The sequence below is a fragment of the Puma concolor genome, chromosome B3, assembly GCF_028749965.1.
Source record: "Puma concolor isolate L17-30 chromosome B3, mPumCon1.1.hap2, whole genome shotgun sequence".
NCBI classification, from domain to species: Eukaryota; Metazoa; Chordata; class Mammalia; order Carnivora; family Felidae; genus Puma; species Puma concolor.
This window is the reverse complement of record NC_141672.1, coordinates 43,374,096-43,390,010: the sequence shown is the minus strand read 5'-3', so window position 1 is coordinate 43,390,010 and position 15,915 is coordinate 43,374,096. Positions and strand designations below refer to the sequence as shown.

The 15,915-nt window shown below is 41.3% G+C and overlaps 1 protein-coding gene across 2 annotated transcripts in view; it reads right to left on the bottom strand.

The window, feature by feature from the left end:
* The window catches only part of ARMH4 (armadillo like helical domain containing 4), a 134,811-nt gene extending 126,210 nt beyond the window's left edge, over positions 1 to 8,601 (bottom strand). Inside the window, exon 1 of one of the 2 annotated variants that reach the window (XM_086709656.1) lies at positions 8,403 to 8,601. In XM_086709656.1, the coding sequence (XP_086565782.1) occupies positions 8,403 to 8,546 (144 nt within the window). In that variant the 5' untranslated portion in view covers positions 8,547 to 8,601. The remainder of the gene's footprint in view (positions 1 to 8,402) is intronic. The other variant, XM_086709655.1, reaches the window with a different exon arrangement.
* Positions 8,602 to 15,915: the final 7,314 nt, after the last annotated feature.

Here is a 15,915-nt window from a genome sequence, read left to right as displayed (position 1 = left end):
TGCCCCTCCCCTGCTTGTTCTCTCTCTCAAAATAAATAAATAAACTTTTAAAAAGAGTTTTTTTAAGTATGTAAATGATTTTCATTTAAAATTCCTCTTTAAAACACTTAAATGATTTCTTTTCTCTGTAACAACTATAAAAATAAAAGGCAAACCCTTGATGCCCTTGATGTTTCAAAAATTAAGGAGGAGAAATGGTAAAAGAGTTAATGTAAATTGGTGTTTTTAAGAAAAAAAAACTTTTTAAGAAAATGAAATACATTTTAAATTAGCAACATTTCCTGAATACACATTATCATTAGATTAAGATTTGTTGCATTTTTTAAAAAACTACTCACACTCTCATTAAAACTAAAACTATAGCAAAACTACTAATCCCCCCCCAAATTTATGAGTTTTGGGGTTTTTTTTATCTACTTTGCTGTTTGGGCTCTTTCTTTTTCCATCATCAGAAATCTCTCAGATGCTGTAGATGTTCTAGGAAATTAAACCTAAGAATGAAAATTCTAGAATAAAAACGTAATCTTTATAAAAGTTGTATTTTTTTCTTTCTTTCATGTGTAATCATTAAACTATTTGGGTTAAGCACATAATGTGCACACATAAAATATAAAAAGTAAGTTTTCATTGGTCCGTCTCCCCTTAAGAAGCTCAAAGCTTCCCTGTTTAGTCTGTAGGTCTTTCTGAGACCAAGAAAAGGTCAAGTCCTTAGAGCATGATCTAGACAGGTGAAGAGAAAACAGAAGGCTGAATTTTTCTACATGAAGAAAGAGGAATCCCCAGATTTGGAGCTGAGGCTTCCTGACAAACCACCAGCACCACACAAATGAGTCACCTTTGAAGTCATCTTCCCAGCCCCACTCAAGCCTTCAGACAATTGTAGCATCTTGACCATAACTGCTTAAGAGACCTTGAGCCAGAACCAGCCAGCCAAGCTACTCTGAACTTGTGCTTTGTCTGAACTTGTGCACAGAAGTGGGATGAAATTATAACCATTTATTGCCACCACGTTAGGGACAATTTGTCATACAGAAATCTTGAATCCACAGTACTTTGGGAGACTACAGGAATGAGAAGATGTCATGAGGTGCCATGTGCAGAAAAGGACCAGCACATATCAAGGATCATAAATTTAGCAACAGAAGAAAACTGAAGCCAGAGGTGACTAGGAGAAATAGAAGTCACTACACCCCCTCAAGAATCTTCAGAGATAGTGAGAGGGATGGTAAGTTTCCCTCTATGTGGGATGAGAGTCTGCAACAATTTTATTAAAATATTAAATGACATACAGGGAGCTAGCATCATTTTAAAAGGAGAGAATATGGGAAAGATACTTGAAAAAGGGGGACTAGCATGTGCCAAGACATGTCAACATTCTGAACATCAGTTATCATCATACTTTAGATGACCCCTAAAGAATCCCACTTCGTAGCCAGGTAACACATTTAGTAATAGTATCTGGCTTGCTGCCTCCCTTAAGACAAAAATATAGGGGGCACCTGGGTGGTTCAGTCGGTTGAGTGTCCAACTTCAGCTCAGGTCATGATCTCACAGTCTGTGAGTTCAAGCCCCGCATCGGGCTCTGTGCTGACAGCTTGGAGCCAGAAGCCTGCTTTGGATTCTGTGTCTCCTTCTCTCTCTACCCATCTCCCACTTGTGCTGTCTCTCTTTGTCTCTCAAAAAATAAATAAATAAATGTAAAAAATAAAATTACAAAAAAGACAAAAATATAGAAGCACTGTAAACAAGAATGTTCACAGTTGATGAAACTACGTCTTTGTACAACTTGAACTATGAAACATATGTAAAAGTAAAGAACACTCTGATCTATTCAAAGAGCTGCCCTTTTCTGAACAAATATTTTTCCCATTCAATGAAATCTTACTAAACATCCCAGACAATGTAGGGTGTGGCCTAAAAACTTGGTTGACATGATCCCATGCTTCTGGATAAAAACCTGAAAAAAACAGGCCATCACGAATGACTGTTATTTAGAGGGATATGGACTAGAATGAGAGAAACAATTCCTGAATCCTAGCTTTCTTGCTACTAGAACTTGCTATGGGATATTGTGCAAATGGCCTCAGTTTTTCCTTTGATAAAATGAGGAGTTAAACAAAATAATCTTATAAATCCCTTCTACTTCCATGAATCCATTTTTATATTTTATCTATAGGGCATAGAATTAAAATGCAAATGTTTTCATGTTCCAACAACTGTGCCATCAGGTAGGCAAGGCACTCTAATGACTGGATGGATGTTTCACATTTTATTTATATGTTCTAGAGTCATGCAGACTGAGAGGAGAATTTTATAAACAAATCAGATTTGGGGAGTCAAACCATAGAGATTTAATATAGCCTCAATTGCCTTTCCCAAACAGAATATTCCTTTAAGGTTTTATTTCCAGCTAGATCTCAAGCTTTAGAATTTGTGTGAAGGGAATTCTGCCATTGCTCTCAAAGACTTTCCTTCTGTAATTAAGTGTCAGACACCTGCTTTCTAAATCCAACTACAGAAAAAATGGGGGTGAACTGCAAGCCTATTCTATGTCTGTGTATTGCAGCCATATGTTCCTTCTCCCCACTATTCAAAGCGATGCCCGAACTTTAAAAGAAGCAGAGGAGACAGCCTATAAGGATGACAGCAGGGAACATGCCTGCAACTCAGATAAATTGGTAAATGACCTTCAAGTTCTAGGCCTTTCTCCATCTTTCAAAGCACAAGTTCAGACAGCCACTCCCATGAGTATGGTGTCCTCCACTGAGAGCTGCATGACGTTAGAGAATAAATAAGAAAAGGCTGACCGTTGTCAACGCAATGGCAATATTTCTAAAACTAAATAATCATCTGTGATCATCTATCACAGGCTGTAGGCCTTTTCTTTTTTTCCTCGACATGTACCCCCTCCCTGGCAAAGTGCCTAGCACAGAGGGAATGCTCAGTAAATATTGACTGAACAAACAGAGGAATGTCCAGAGCCTACTTTTCTGGGGAAGGAGAGGGTGGGGAAATTTAATTGCTAATTAGTACTCTGTGTCTTCATTATCTTAAATGAACTCAATTCAAGAACATTTAACATACAAAAGAATATTTCTCTAACTTTTCTTTCACACCATGGCTGCTCCTTCTTTCTACTATATCCATCCATGCACATTAATTCAGGTAAATAAACTCTAACCAAAATGCTGATAGTGGTATTGGCTTCTAATAATAGCTTGAAAAGCATGCCTTTCAGAGCAAATCAGTAGCACTTTGTCTATCATTTGCTATCGGGGTATCCTCATGGCTCGGCAGTCCGCTGAACAATTTACTGCATTTCTGCCACCAGTGGGCAGATAAGCTGTTCTGTCAACCATTGTCTTTGATCTTAAATAGATACAGTCCAGAACCTGTTTCTTTGTCAAGTCGAGGCACGGTCAAGTTACAAAGACAAATGAAAGACAACATAAGAAAATACAGATTTAGCCGTCTTGCTAGATTTAATAACCAGGATTTTTTTAAACGCTTTTTCAACACCATTTCCAACTGAAATGTCTACTGCTGATTTTGTGTGTTACCAACATGTAGACACAGAAGGGAACCAGCATGTTAAAACATTCTCATCACTGGCAAAGTTCCTTTTTTCCAAAGGAAATGAGTTCCATGGGTAGTATGTAAGGAACATGAACATTGCCCTAAGAGTAGTCAAGACACAGGAGGCCTATAGAGAATGCCAAAAAGCTGGTAACAATCTGCCTGATATTTTCCTTTTCTTGGGATAAACACAAATACCGTAAGTAGCTGGTATAGAGTTTGGGAAAGAAAGCTGCCTCATCTTAGATTTTCACTGTCCCCTGGAAGAAACTTGGATACCACCTCAAGTGCACCGTCTTCTTCACCTAAACTTTGGTGTCATCCTGAACTCTTCTCTATAGTCTAGATTTCACAACTTCTGTGGATCCTTCCCCCATAATGTCTCTTGGAATTGGCCTTCTCATCACCTCACTGGACTGTTACTATTTTAATTGCCTTTCAACCGATGATCCTGTTCAAACTGTCTTCTCTCCAATCCATTTGATACAATCCAGATGGCTTATTCTTAACAATAAAAATGACAATAACCAACCAACAATGGCCACCATTTGGAGGATGCTACATGCCAGGTGTTGTGAGTGCCTTATGTAAATTACCTTATTTAATCCTAACAACAACCTAATGAGATAGGCTCTATCATTATCTCCATTTTTTATTAGCTGAGAAAGCGACAGGTTTACAGAGGACAATTAACCTGCCTACGTGAGGATGCTACTTTCTGAACTTGTGAATTCTGTCAAACTTCATGTTGCCCCCTTTTGCCCAACGCATCCTTTAATGTCACGAAGTTTACAACCGCCAAATTCCGTATCTATAAGACAACCCACACCACTAACTCCCCTACAAACCATCACCAACCGAGTATATTGCCCTCTTACCTGCCATCCTCATTCCAGGTTCCTAAGTTTTGCTCACAGCACTGCACTAGCCAGAACACTCCCTCCTTCCCTACCCAGGTATCTAAACCCTGCCCCCTTCCCCCCACATCCTGTTTACTAACTGCTGTCACAAAAATGCCTGGCCCAATCTCTTCCCATCCTTCTCCCAACTTCTCTGGCACAAATCATCACGTCCGTAAGTCTTGCCACCTCAAATGAGATTCGGTCCTTTGCATGCAAACACTGGTGTTTTAGCTTCCTTTGTCCGCCATATAATTACTAATAATGGTAGGCATGGAGAGGTGTTCAATAAATATTTGCTGCAGTGAAGCGAACGTAAATAACTGTTTAAGAGCGTGAAAAAGAATGCTCAGAGTCTCCATTTTATACTGTAAGATGTTCAATGAAATTGCATGGTCTATCCATGTCTAAATGTGTATTTTGTTCAGACCTGGCCAATTCTGGCTACTTACTCCATGTATCATTTTAATAATAGTAATAATTACCTGCATTCTCACTTCTGCTATATTTTAGGTTTTCAGAGTTAATTTCATTAAAAAAAAATAGATCAGCATTTACAAGTGATGAGTCTCAGAGCTTCAGGTCGACTTGCTTCCCAATTATCATCTCATCTTTTAAAAACCTGTTAGCGGGGTGTCTGGGTAGCTCAGTAGGTTAAGCGTCATACTCTTGGTTTTTCAGCTCAAGGTCATGATCTCATGGCTCGTGAGATGAATCCTCACATCCAGCCCTGCCCACATCCAGCCCTGTGCTGACAACACGGAGCCTGCTTGGGATCCTCTCTCTCTGTCCCTCCCCCACTCGCTCTTGCTCTCTCTCTCTCTCTAACTCTCTCTCACACACACTTTCAAAATAAGTAAATAAACTTAAAAAATAAATTAAAAATAAAAATAAAAACCAATTAGTGATTCTTTGATTGATGAGGGGAAAAGGAAAACTCTGTCCCTTCTTTGTTTGTGTCTTAATTATCTTTCCATTTTGTACATCCCCTGACCCTCAATAATTAACTTGTCATTGTCTTACCTTTTTAATCCTTAAGGTTCTCTCGCCAATGCTATTTAATTTGTCTAAAGCCAAGCTTATCAAGATTCTGACCCTATTGACCCAGCTGTGGCACATGGCATTACGGTACCCCATTTCTGATTCACTGTGCTACTGAAAACTGTCATTGGCCTAATATATTGGCTTTAAGATCATCTGGACCTCATCATCCTTCACTTTAAATTGAGTAGCTGGAATGACAGAGGATCCTTTCAGCAGCATGTTCGGCCACAGTGGAAGAAGGGAGAACAGAATAACTACAAAGAAAAGCCTGGTTCCCTAGGAGCAAAGCGGCATCAGTGCTGACAGGGAAGAGGATGAGTAAGCTGGGGTCAAGAAGGTTACACTGGCAACTACCAGCAAAGTGCTTTACCATCCCTGCAGACCACAACTAGGTTATACATACCGAGCCCAAGAGCTTTGTTCTCTCCACAATGCAGCACTGCAGACCAATGAAGATGTCAGTGCCTGTGGCCCCTAGTGCATCATCCTATCCCTGGGAAAAGAAGCTGAACTGAAGATTTAAATACTGGCTTCAAGTTCCAGCTCTACCTTGGGCAAATCACTGAAACTCAGCTGCCTTGTTGCAAGATGGAGGTAACAATGCTCATTCTGTTTTCTTCAAAGGGTGGACAAGAGACAAAACATGATAACAGACATGAAAACAGTTTGAAGAAAAAGTTTTAAGTATCATTCAATTTAAGATATATTAGTGTGATATTGACATATGATCCCCTCAAACTACCGACATGTGAGCAATTTGAAACATCCATAGTGTCTTTTTTCCCTGTAGATATTTCCATGGAGCTTCCTCCTTCGGCTTCTCACGTAGACAAAGTGACCTGGGAATTGCCTGATGGTTGCAGAATCCTATCCTAATCCATCTTGGTCAACAAGCTCTTCTCCATCCATCATACAATTCTCTTCCATGACCCGATTTGACATGGAGAAAGTAAACCCGATTTTACTGGAGAAAGTAATCCCCAGGTAGACATTTCAAGGAATAAACATAATATCTCACATTTCAAGCTGAAACTTGATTCAGATACTTTTCTTACAATCACCCGTAAACACAATATGGGAAAAACAGGATTGACCACACATCTTAATTATAGAATGAGTTTTCATTCTACAGAGATTAAACCCAGCTTCCTTATGTAAGGAAAAAAAAATTCAACGAACAAAAAATTCAATTCCATACACAACTTTTCAGGCAAATATCTGCTAAATAAAGAATAAGTACACCTTTGGTTCAAAAGTGGAAATTTTCTATAACAGGTAAGCCTATCTTCCCAATTTGGTTCTATCTATGCATTAACCCATTTCTGTAATAACAAATTATGATATTAAAAAGTCTAGCAAGAAACACCAGAATATAAGATAAGGAGCCTCCTACGAAAACAAAGACAAATCCACGTTTCCCTAATTGCCTCTGTTGCCGTAGCTACCTTAGACTTGGTGAGTCTTGGGAATTTTGTGAATAAACATAATCAATATCAAGTCAGCTGTATAAGTGCTTGGTTCATTATTATGACAAACCCAACAGCTCTACCTTAGGCATATGTGTAAGTCAGATCACTCTTAAATCACTACTGTGTGTAAAAGCAGCAATGCTGTGCTACTGTGAAATCTAACCCCGGTTTTGAGTTTCTTTCAATAGATGCTACAGAGGGTTTCTGCCGGCAAGTGAGCACAAATCAGTCAATGACTTTAAATAAGCTTGGCTTCAATAATACTCCTTAGAGTCCAACAGCATCATGTGTGATCAAGGAAATACACTAAAAAGAAGGGGAGGCAGGCAAATTCTCACCACACATATTGCTTCCTAGAGAAGTCCTTCAGAGCTCTATGGATGGTTTTGTGAACCACTCCTGCTCCCCCTTAAGTTTGGAACTAAAAGTTCCAGAGAAAGAATGCAGACACTTTAAAGCATCCTGTCTTCTCTCCTCTGCACAGAAATTAGGTGCTAAGATCCCGGCAGGTCCTTGGGCTCGGCTCGGGAAGGCAAAGATTTCTCATCTTTGAGAACTCCAAACTCTTGAGAGTCCTATATTTTGTTCACCCCGGCTACCTTCAGCCAGCTCACCAGCCATGGCTTACATATTTGGACTCTACACAGGTCGGGCTCTGTCCGTGACCAGGAGGCACAGTTGATATCTAGGCACCTCCAGGCAACACCTCCCAGCCATTCCGTGGTCTCAGGCAGAGCCTGACCTCCTCCGTGTCTATCCCACAAGCCCTCTTTCCAATTAAGCGACCTTTCCAAGCAGCATCCTCCTGCCGTGTCCTGGAGGACCGGTCAGGGTCTGCGCAAGGAGGTTCCGTGACATTTCTGCACTAAACACTCAACTGTTGGTCTTCTGCAAAGTAGCAGGACACATTTCAGTGGCCACCGCAGCCCCCTTTCGCTCCTCGGCTGCTGGACACTGATTGGCATCGGGGACACAGCGATCGATGCTCTCTGAAAGGAGCCGATCAGAGTCTTCAGGAACTTCTCTACCACCGCCGAGAGACTGGGAGGGGAGGGAGAGAAGAAAGAAAAGCCCACACAAAAGCAGCCAGCCCTGCAAGCCCCGCCAGCACAAAGGCCCGCGCGCTGGTGCGGAGCCGGGAGGCTGGGCTGGAGCGAGGAGTGCGGCGAGTCCTCCGAGGCCTGCGCGCCGCGCCCAGCGCGCCCCGAGCTGCCCCCCGCGCACCCCGCGTCGGGGCACAGCGTTCCGGTGGGGGCTCTGGGCGCACGCCTGGAGCGCCCCGGGCTGCCGCGCTCCCCGGACCGCAGCGCTCCCGGGGCGACCCCGCGCCGCCCCGGGCTCCGGCTCCGTCTCTGCGCGGAGCCCCGTCTGCAGGCGCGGCCGCCCGAGCGGCAGGAGCCGGGCCCGTGCTCACCTGTGCGCCTTCAGCCGAGCAGCGCGCGGAGGAGAGCGGCGGCGCCCGCGCTGGGCATCCCCGGCGCGGCCCCTGCTGCTGCGGCGGCTCCCTCAGCCGTCTGGGACGCCAGGAGGAGGACGCTTCGCTTTGTTGCTTATTCATGAGGCCGCGACGAGGGCTGGGGATTGGGCGGCGGGGAGATGTGCTCGCCCCGCCTCCGCTGGCACCGACACCCTATGCCGACGCCTCACGCCCCTAGGCGCGCACGTCCCGGCCTCGGCTCTCGCGGCCCGAGCCGAGTGGCCGGGCTGGGTCCCGCTCTGGTCCGGGCTCCTGGGACCCCTCCAGAGGACACCCCCCCCCCCCCCAGTCCTGCTGTCCCTCTTCGAAGCCTGGCCTTCTGTGGCAGCAGTTCCTCGGTGCCTTCGGCCAGGGCACTGTTTTCGCTGGAAGAGCCGAATTTCTCTGGTCCTTGGAGAGGGCAAAGGGTGCACGTCGGAGGCTGCAGGCTGCAGGCTGCAGGATATTCCTGGTGTGAACTGTGCGGCTTAGGAGTGCCTCTAAGTAGGCTCTTGTAAAGTAGTCCCAAACAAAGTGTTCCCTTCTCAGAGAAGTTAACAAGCGCCGACTAAGAAGTATGCTTTATTGAGCCCTTAGTCCTGCCGAGATCAATGCTAGGTGCTTCACTCAGTACCTGCTCCATCTATTCAGTAACCCTGAAAGAAATAATGATAATCCCCATTTAACAGGGAAGAAAGCCGAGGCTGAAGGTAAGTTGCCAAAGGTCTTGTGGCCACCAGGAATTCATGACCTCCATCCTTGAATCTGTCAACCACTCAGTTTACTTCCGTTAACCCTCATTAGGGGTAAAAAAGAGAGGTCAGGAATCCAAAGGCCTTTTCTAGAACAACCCCCACAGAACCTGACATTTGCAAAAACACTTTTCACATACGTTATCTCTTGTATGTATTAATTCCCTTCTTTATAATAGTGGTCTTAGTCCTGTTTTGTACTATTTGTAAACACCTTCAAGACAGAGCAAGGTCTTGTTTACCTTTGACCCCACACACCTAACACAATAGTCAAATATGCACTGTTACCTTACCCATTCCACCTCTCTCTAGAAGAGATTATCTTTGCATTTCCAGAAGAGTTGTCAACAGCTGTTGAATGTAATGTAATGCAATGTAATTGAGTTGAATTGAATTGAATACATAAGATCTGGTTTTTTATGTATATTCAGTGTGATACAATATAACACATTATACTGTGACCAGTCCTTCTACCTGAATTCAATACCCACCAGGTGGATAAGCCATACCCAGCCTGACCAAGTTGTGTTCCAACATTCTGTTTTCATTTCAGTTGTTTGAAATGTGTACCACATCTCATAAAAACGCTGTTACATAGTATGGTGAGATTCCCAACTAGACCACAAAATTGGGTCTACTTGACCCAAATGCATATAAAGAATAGTACTAATAAATAACAACCTGATCAGTCAGGTTGGACCAGAGGACCAACAGAACAGAAGACAACAGAAGAAAGGGATTCCAGCTCCCCAGGCATCTAGGGCCAGCCTTATACACATACGTGAAATAGTCAAACGTTCTTAGACTTCTTCCTGCCTTCTGCTCTGCATCCCTAACATCCTAATGTTCTCCTTTGAGACCAATAATACTCTTAGTCCCAACTACAAAGCTCCACTCCCCAGATCTGCCTTACACTCAAAGTTTTCCCTTCTCTAAAATCACCCTTCTCCCGTAGTAGAATTCTTATTTCCCTTTTCCTCAATATAATCATTCAGCTATACGGTAAAAGTGATCTTATTGGAACTCATTTATACTAGTCCTTTACCCTTTCCCCTATGGTGTATATTGCTTTAAACAACTCTAATTAATGCAATTTGTCCCAACAGCTGCTGTTGGTACATGGCAATGATAATAAGACCCACTCTTCCACCCCAGCACACACACGAATTGTAAATCAGGGAAGGTTGTACTCTAAAAGTCAAATCAATAAATCCACTCATAATGAATGTTATTAGCCTTTTATGAGTAAATAAAGAAATGGTATGTGTGTGTTAAGAAAATTTGGGAACACCCAAAACTCCAATCAAAGTAATAAGAAAGGAAGCTCAGGAATGAAGTTTTGGGGTTCCCCAATTTAGTAAATAAAAATAGAGAATGTCTGCTCAGTTTGGGAACATATTTATACTAAAAAATATTATTTGCCTGAAATTCAAGTTTAACTGAGCATTCTGAATTTTATCTGATAAATTTTGCAGTATTAGATGATTACTTGGTCCTGGTTGGTAAAAATCTTTGTGTCAGAAAGGAAGGAATTGATCGCATGTAGCAAACAACTGGATAACCAACCCCAGGCATGGACAATGTCCATTCACATCCCATCCAGAAAAGAGAGTCTTGGCAGTGCAGACTCGAGCATTATGGTGTCTCTGGTGAGGCTGTCACCAAATTGGGTAGAAATGCTTCACAGTATATTAACGAATTCTCTTTACTCTGATTCCCAAGTACCAATTAACTATCTGACAGCTTGATTTCCATGTACAATGCCCACAAGGCACTGCTGAAATAAATATATGTGAGCTGGATTATGTGTGTTTGTAACAAATCCACTTTCAATGCCCACAAAAATTGGGTTTCTGGTCTTGCAGAATAGAAAAGGAGACCCCAGGTGGGACTGACGTCAACGAGATAAGTACCACTTAAGGCTCTCATAAGGGCTCTTGAAACCCAGCTGGCAGGACTTCCCCAGACTGCACCACTGCTTCCTGAGGATGTTTTCAGTCTTAGTTTGTTTGAAATTGCATTTGAAATTACACCAGTGACAAGCATTTGAGGCAATAGGACAAAATGAAATGAAAGAAGCATCTGAGGAAAAATCTTCCTGGAAGGCTGAGTTTACCTGGAACCCCCTTAAAACTATTCCCATCTTTCTCTGTGACTTTCTCTCCCTTTATTTTTGAACTCCCCGAAACTCCTCTCTTGGATGTTTTGTTCTTATAGGTTGCCAAGGCACCCAACAAAGAGGTCCAGCCATGGAAGGAGAAGGACAGGAGCTGCTATGCAAAGTAGGAGTCATTTGCAAATTGGACATTTAAGTCTACAGAAGATAAAGATAGTCTTTCCTTTCTGACCTTCCTAAAAGTTTATAAACACAAGTTTTCCAGCATCTCCCACCCAATGTTCTCTGTTCAGGCTACTCTCTGACCCTAATTGTGTTGAGGACTTCCTGGTTGCTTTTAATTTCTTAGGCTGAAATTCCCAGGAGTAGACTTGGGTATAAAATAGTATTGCTAAGAATACTCTACTTACCCTGGGTATTCAATAAATATTTGATGGTTATAGTGATGATGATGTAAATAATGGTAATGATGTTAGAATCTGTTTTATTAATTCTGATAGATGTTTTTATTGCCTCCAAAATCCTCAGAACACTTGACATGACCTACTTCGGTGCTAATGAGCTTAGATTTTTAACTCCTACTAAATTATGTCTTTAGTATGCAGTTTATTAGAAAGACTGGTAAGTAGACTAAATCCAATAAGAAAATGGTTGTCCTTAAAGCGAGCTTTGGAACAGCTGTCGTTGCTTTTAACTGTTAACAGCCCACTATATTTATCTATTTTTATTACTTACGTCTTATTTTGCAAACACCCAGATGAATCCTCTTGCCTCTCGACTCTCCCCAAGAAACGTTTTCATTATAGAAGCAGGATATTACATGCTTACAATCCCTTCTTTTTCAAATCTTTTATTTTCTACATTCTCTTATTAAGTGTTAGAGTTCTTTAGGCCCTGAACTTTCTGATTCAATTCTAACAAACGAAATTTTGTCTGTTGCCTTGAAAAAACATGATGAGAGAGGAAAGGACTACTAATGCAGGTACAAAAACAAAATTGCTAACAGCACAGCCATTTAAACAGCAACTTTTTAGATAAAGTCAAGGGTGAAAACATTTACAAGAAAGAAATCTCATCCCTTTTTTTTTTTTTGCAGTCATAAATAATGTCCTTATGAGACTGTAAAAATTATTTGAAAGAGATTTGAACATCAGAGGTCTAATATCTTCTATGGAATATATCCTTTAATCCTAAATGAATTGGCCATTGTGAATAACTGTATTCAAAGTGACATTTATAACTCTTGAAAAACTTATGGATTGCCTTTCACTATGTCAGACAAAAGAATCATCTCCATCCTTGTCTCTTTTTTTGTATGCCTAATGGTAAAGAAATCGATGATTTTAATAGATTCCTTATCTTAAATAATGGGCATGAGATATTTATTATCGACTTAATGGTATACATTATCTACTGCCTATGTTGCAAAGAAAGATTGTTTACTCTTCTCTGCATCTAGTAAGGATAGAATTAAAGAAAATGGCTTTACTAGAAATGGCAAAGCCCAGGCCCAAAGAAGCATTCTTATCAGAGAAAGTTCTTAGAGACTGGAATAGCTTAGTGAAAGAGGTTGTATATTCTCTGTTGTTCTAGGTTTCTCTTTTTTTTTCTTTCTCTCTATTTTTTTTTTTTTTTTTTTTTTTTTTTAGAGAGAGAGCAAGCACACACGAGTGGGAGAGAAGGGCTGGGGGTGGGCGTAGAGAATCTTAAGAAGGCTCCACACTCAGCATGGAGGGCGACACAAGATCCTGTGACCCTGGGATTATGACCTGAGCCAAAATCAACAGTCAGACACTCGACCTACTGAGCCACCCCATGTTCTAGGTTTTTAAATTTTTTTTTTAATGTTGATTTATTTTTGAGACAGAGAGAGACAGAGCATGAATGGGGGAGGGTCAGAGAGAGAGGGAGACACAGAATCTGAAGCAGGCTCCGGGCTCTGAGCTGTCAGCGCAGAGCCCGACGCGGGGCTCGGACTCACGGACCGTGAGATCATGACCCGAGCCGAAGTCGGACGCTCAACCGACTGAGCCACCCAGGCGCCCCTGTTCTAGGTGTTTAAAAAGGTTTAATTTCATTCTAGCTAGGGTTTCTGTTGGACCACCATTTGCTCACTCAACGAAGAAATTACGGGAATAGTTGTAAATGTGGGGAAACTACCAAATATATTTACCGCGGCTAACTGCACTATTGCTTATTATCTGCCTTCCAACAAATGTTGCTTATTTTACATTTTGAAAATATGCTGCAGGTATTAACATCACATTCAAAATACACAAAAGTAAGTTCAATCTGCAGCACCTGGCAGCAAAAGCAGAGAACAGGATACTCTCAATAGAGTACCAATGCCATTACAACGAAGATATACTTGAGGCTCAAATCCAGAATAATACCAGCAATCTGAACAACAGTTTACCAGAGTTTTCATATGGCATGGACATCGTTGCCAAAAAAAGAAGAAGAAAAAAAGACTTTCCTTCACCGTAGCACTCATCCTCCTGCTAAATTCCCTGTCTCTGTACATTTTGGCTGATTCTTCTGGCCAAACTGTCTTAGATGACAACAGAATTGAGTTTGTGTTTCATAGTCATTAAGTAATGAGCAGTGAATCCTTTAATGTGGGCTATGCCTTTATTTTGGCACAGAGTTTAGTTCCATGATTAATCAGTCAACACGTGTTTTTGTTTTGTGGAAAGTATGTGGTATAGGTGGAGATACATAATTGAACTCAACTCTTTAGACATCCTAAATTTTCCATAAATATTACACATACTATACACATAGTGTAACATTGCCTGATACACCTCTTTCACAATCTAAAAGTAGTACTCATTTTGGGGCACCTGGGTGGCTTAGTCAGTTAAGCATCTGACACTTGGTTTCAGCTCAGGTCATAAACTCACATGGGTTCGTGGGTTCAAGCCCCATGTCAGGATCTGTGCTGGCAGTGCAGAGCCTGCTTAGGATTCTATCTCTCTCCCTCTCTCTCTGCCTCCCCCCCCCCACCACTTGTGCTGTCTCTGTCACTCTCAAAATAAATAAACTTTTTTTTTTAATTCTAAAGTAGTACTCATTTTTTATCATCTTTTTTTCATTATACTACTACAGATGAGGACTTTCTGACAAAGCCTATGTGGAAAGTCTACGTCTTAATATAGTTAGTACATGTGTTATGTAACCATCTTCCTCTCCCCCAAAACTATAAGCTCTCTGAATTAAAACAGTGTGTTTTATAGTCTCACATCTCCCACAACAACTACGGCAGTGCCTTGACATAGCAGCTGTTCAAAAAAAGTATTTGTCGACTATTTAATTATGGCCATAAGCTTATTACCAAAATAAACACAGTAATGCTCATCATTTTACAACTATGAAGCACAAACTGAATACTACTAACATATAGAGTGTGATAAGTTTCAGAATGAAACATACTAATCTCATACAAGTTGGGAAGATATAGTCCAATGTAAGGGGCTTTGAGACTCGGGATTTAATTACTTTTTACATCCTATGAGACGCGGTTAACCCATGCATGTACATGTCCTGTTTGAAACCAGAGAACTGAGCCAACTGATATTTCAAGTCTCCTTCTAACAACAAGTATGGAGTCTTTTTCATTGGTAAAGTTTACATTCATTTAAAAAGGAGTTACTCATGAAGGGCACCTGGGTGGTTCAGTTGGATGAGCGTCTGACCTTGGCTCAGGTCGTGATCCAGCAGGTTGTGATTTCAAGCTTCGCTTAGGATCCTCTGTCTCCCTCTCTCTGCCTCTCCACCCTGCCCCCCATCTCTCTCAAAAATAAATAAACATTTTTTAAAAATTGTTTCAAATAAAAAGGAGTTGCTCAGGAACAAGAAATGCCCTGCATGTAAGATAAAAAAGAAGAAAAAACTGCTCTAAGGTGAATCCAGTACTCATATTCCATCTAGGCCTAGATCCTTTGAAATAGCTGGAGCACTGTGTTTTGTTTTATTTATCTTTGTCAATACCTACAATATAAAGTAGACATAAAAGACGCATTTTGCAGAATCTGCTCAAAGCAATTCCTCCGTAACTTGTTTACAAAAATAGCCAAAGGCAAAAAAAATCTCCTTCAGAATCAGAATGATTGAAAATATGTCTCATACAGAGGAAATTATTTCCTTTTGGACTGGTCCAAAGTGTGAGGCAATACTACAAAAGAAGAAATGAATTTGTCTCCAAAAAATTCCCAGTAAAGATAAATGGGATGATCACGTAATGTTCTTTCTTTTCTCTTTTTGCTTTTAGGAGCTTTCTATAAGTGGTTTTCAGGCATAGTGACATGTTTTGTTTTCCTTCCATCTCTCTTTTTGTGAAAGCCATTTTAAGGCACTTACCATGGCCAGCTGATGTTCATTTTATGACATTGTTCTCAGCAGCCACCTTACATGGATGAGCACTTTTCCCTCAGACCAGATATTGCTAGGTTCATAAACACACACACACACACACACACACACACACACACACACACCTTTTATCCCTGTCAGACTCCAATTTTCCTGTAAATTCTATGTCTCTGGTTTTCTTTCCTCATACTTCCTGCTTCCCAGATTCTGTACTGCTGCTTTTGAAATTTAA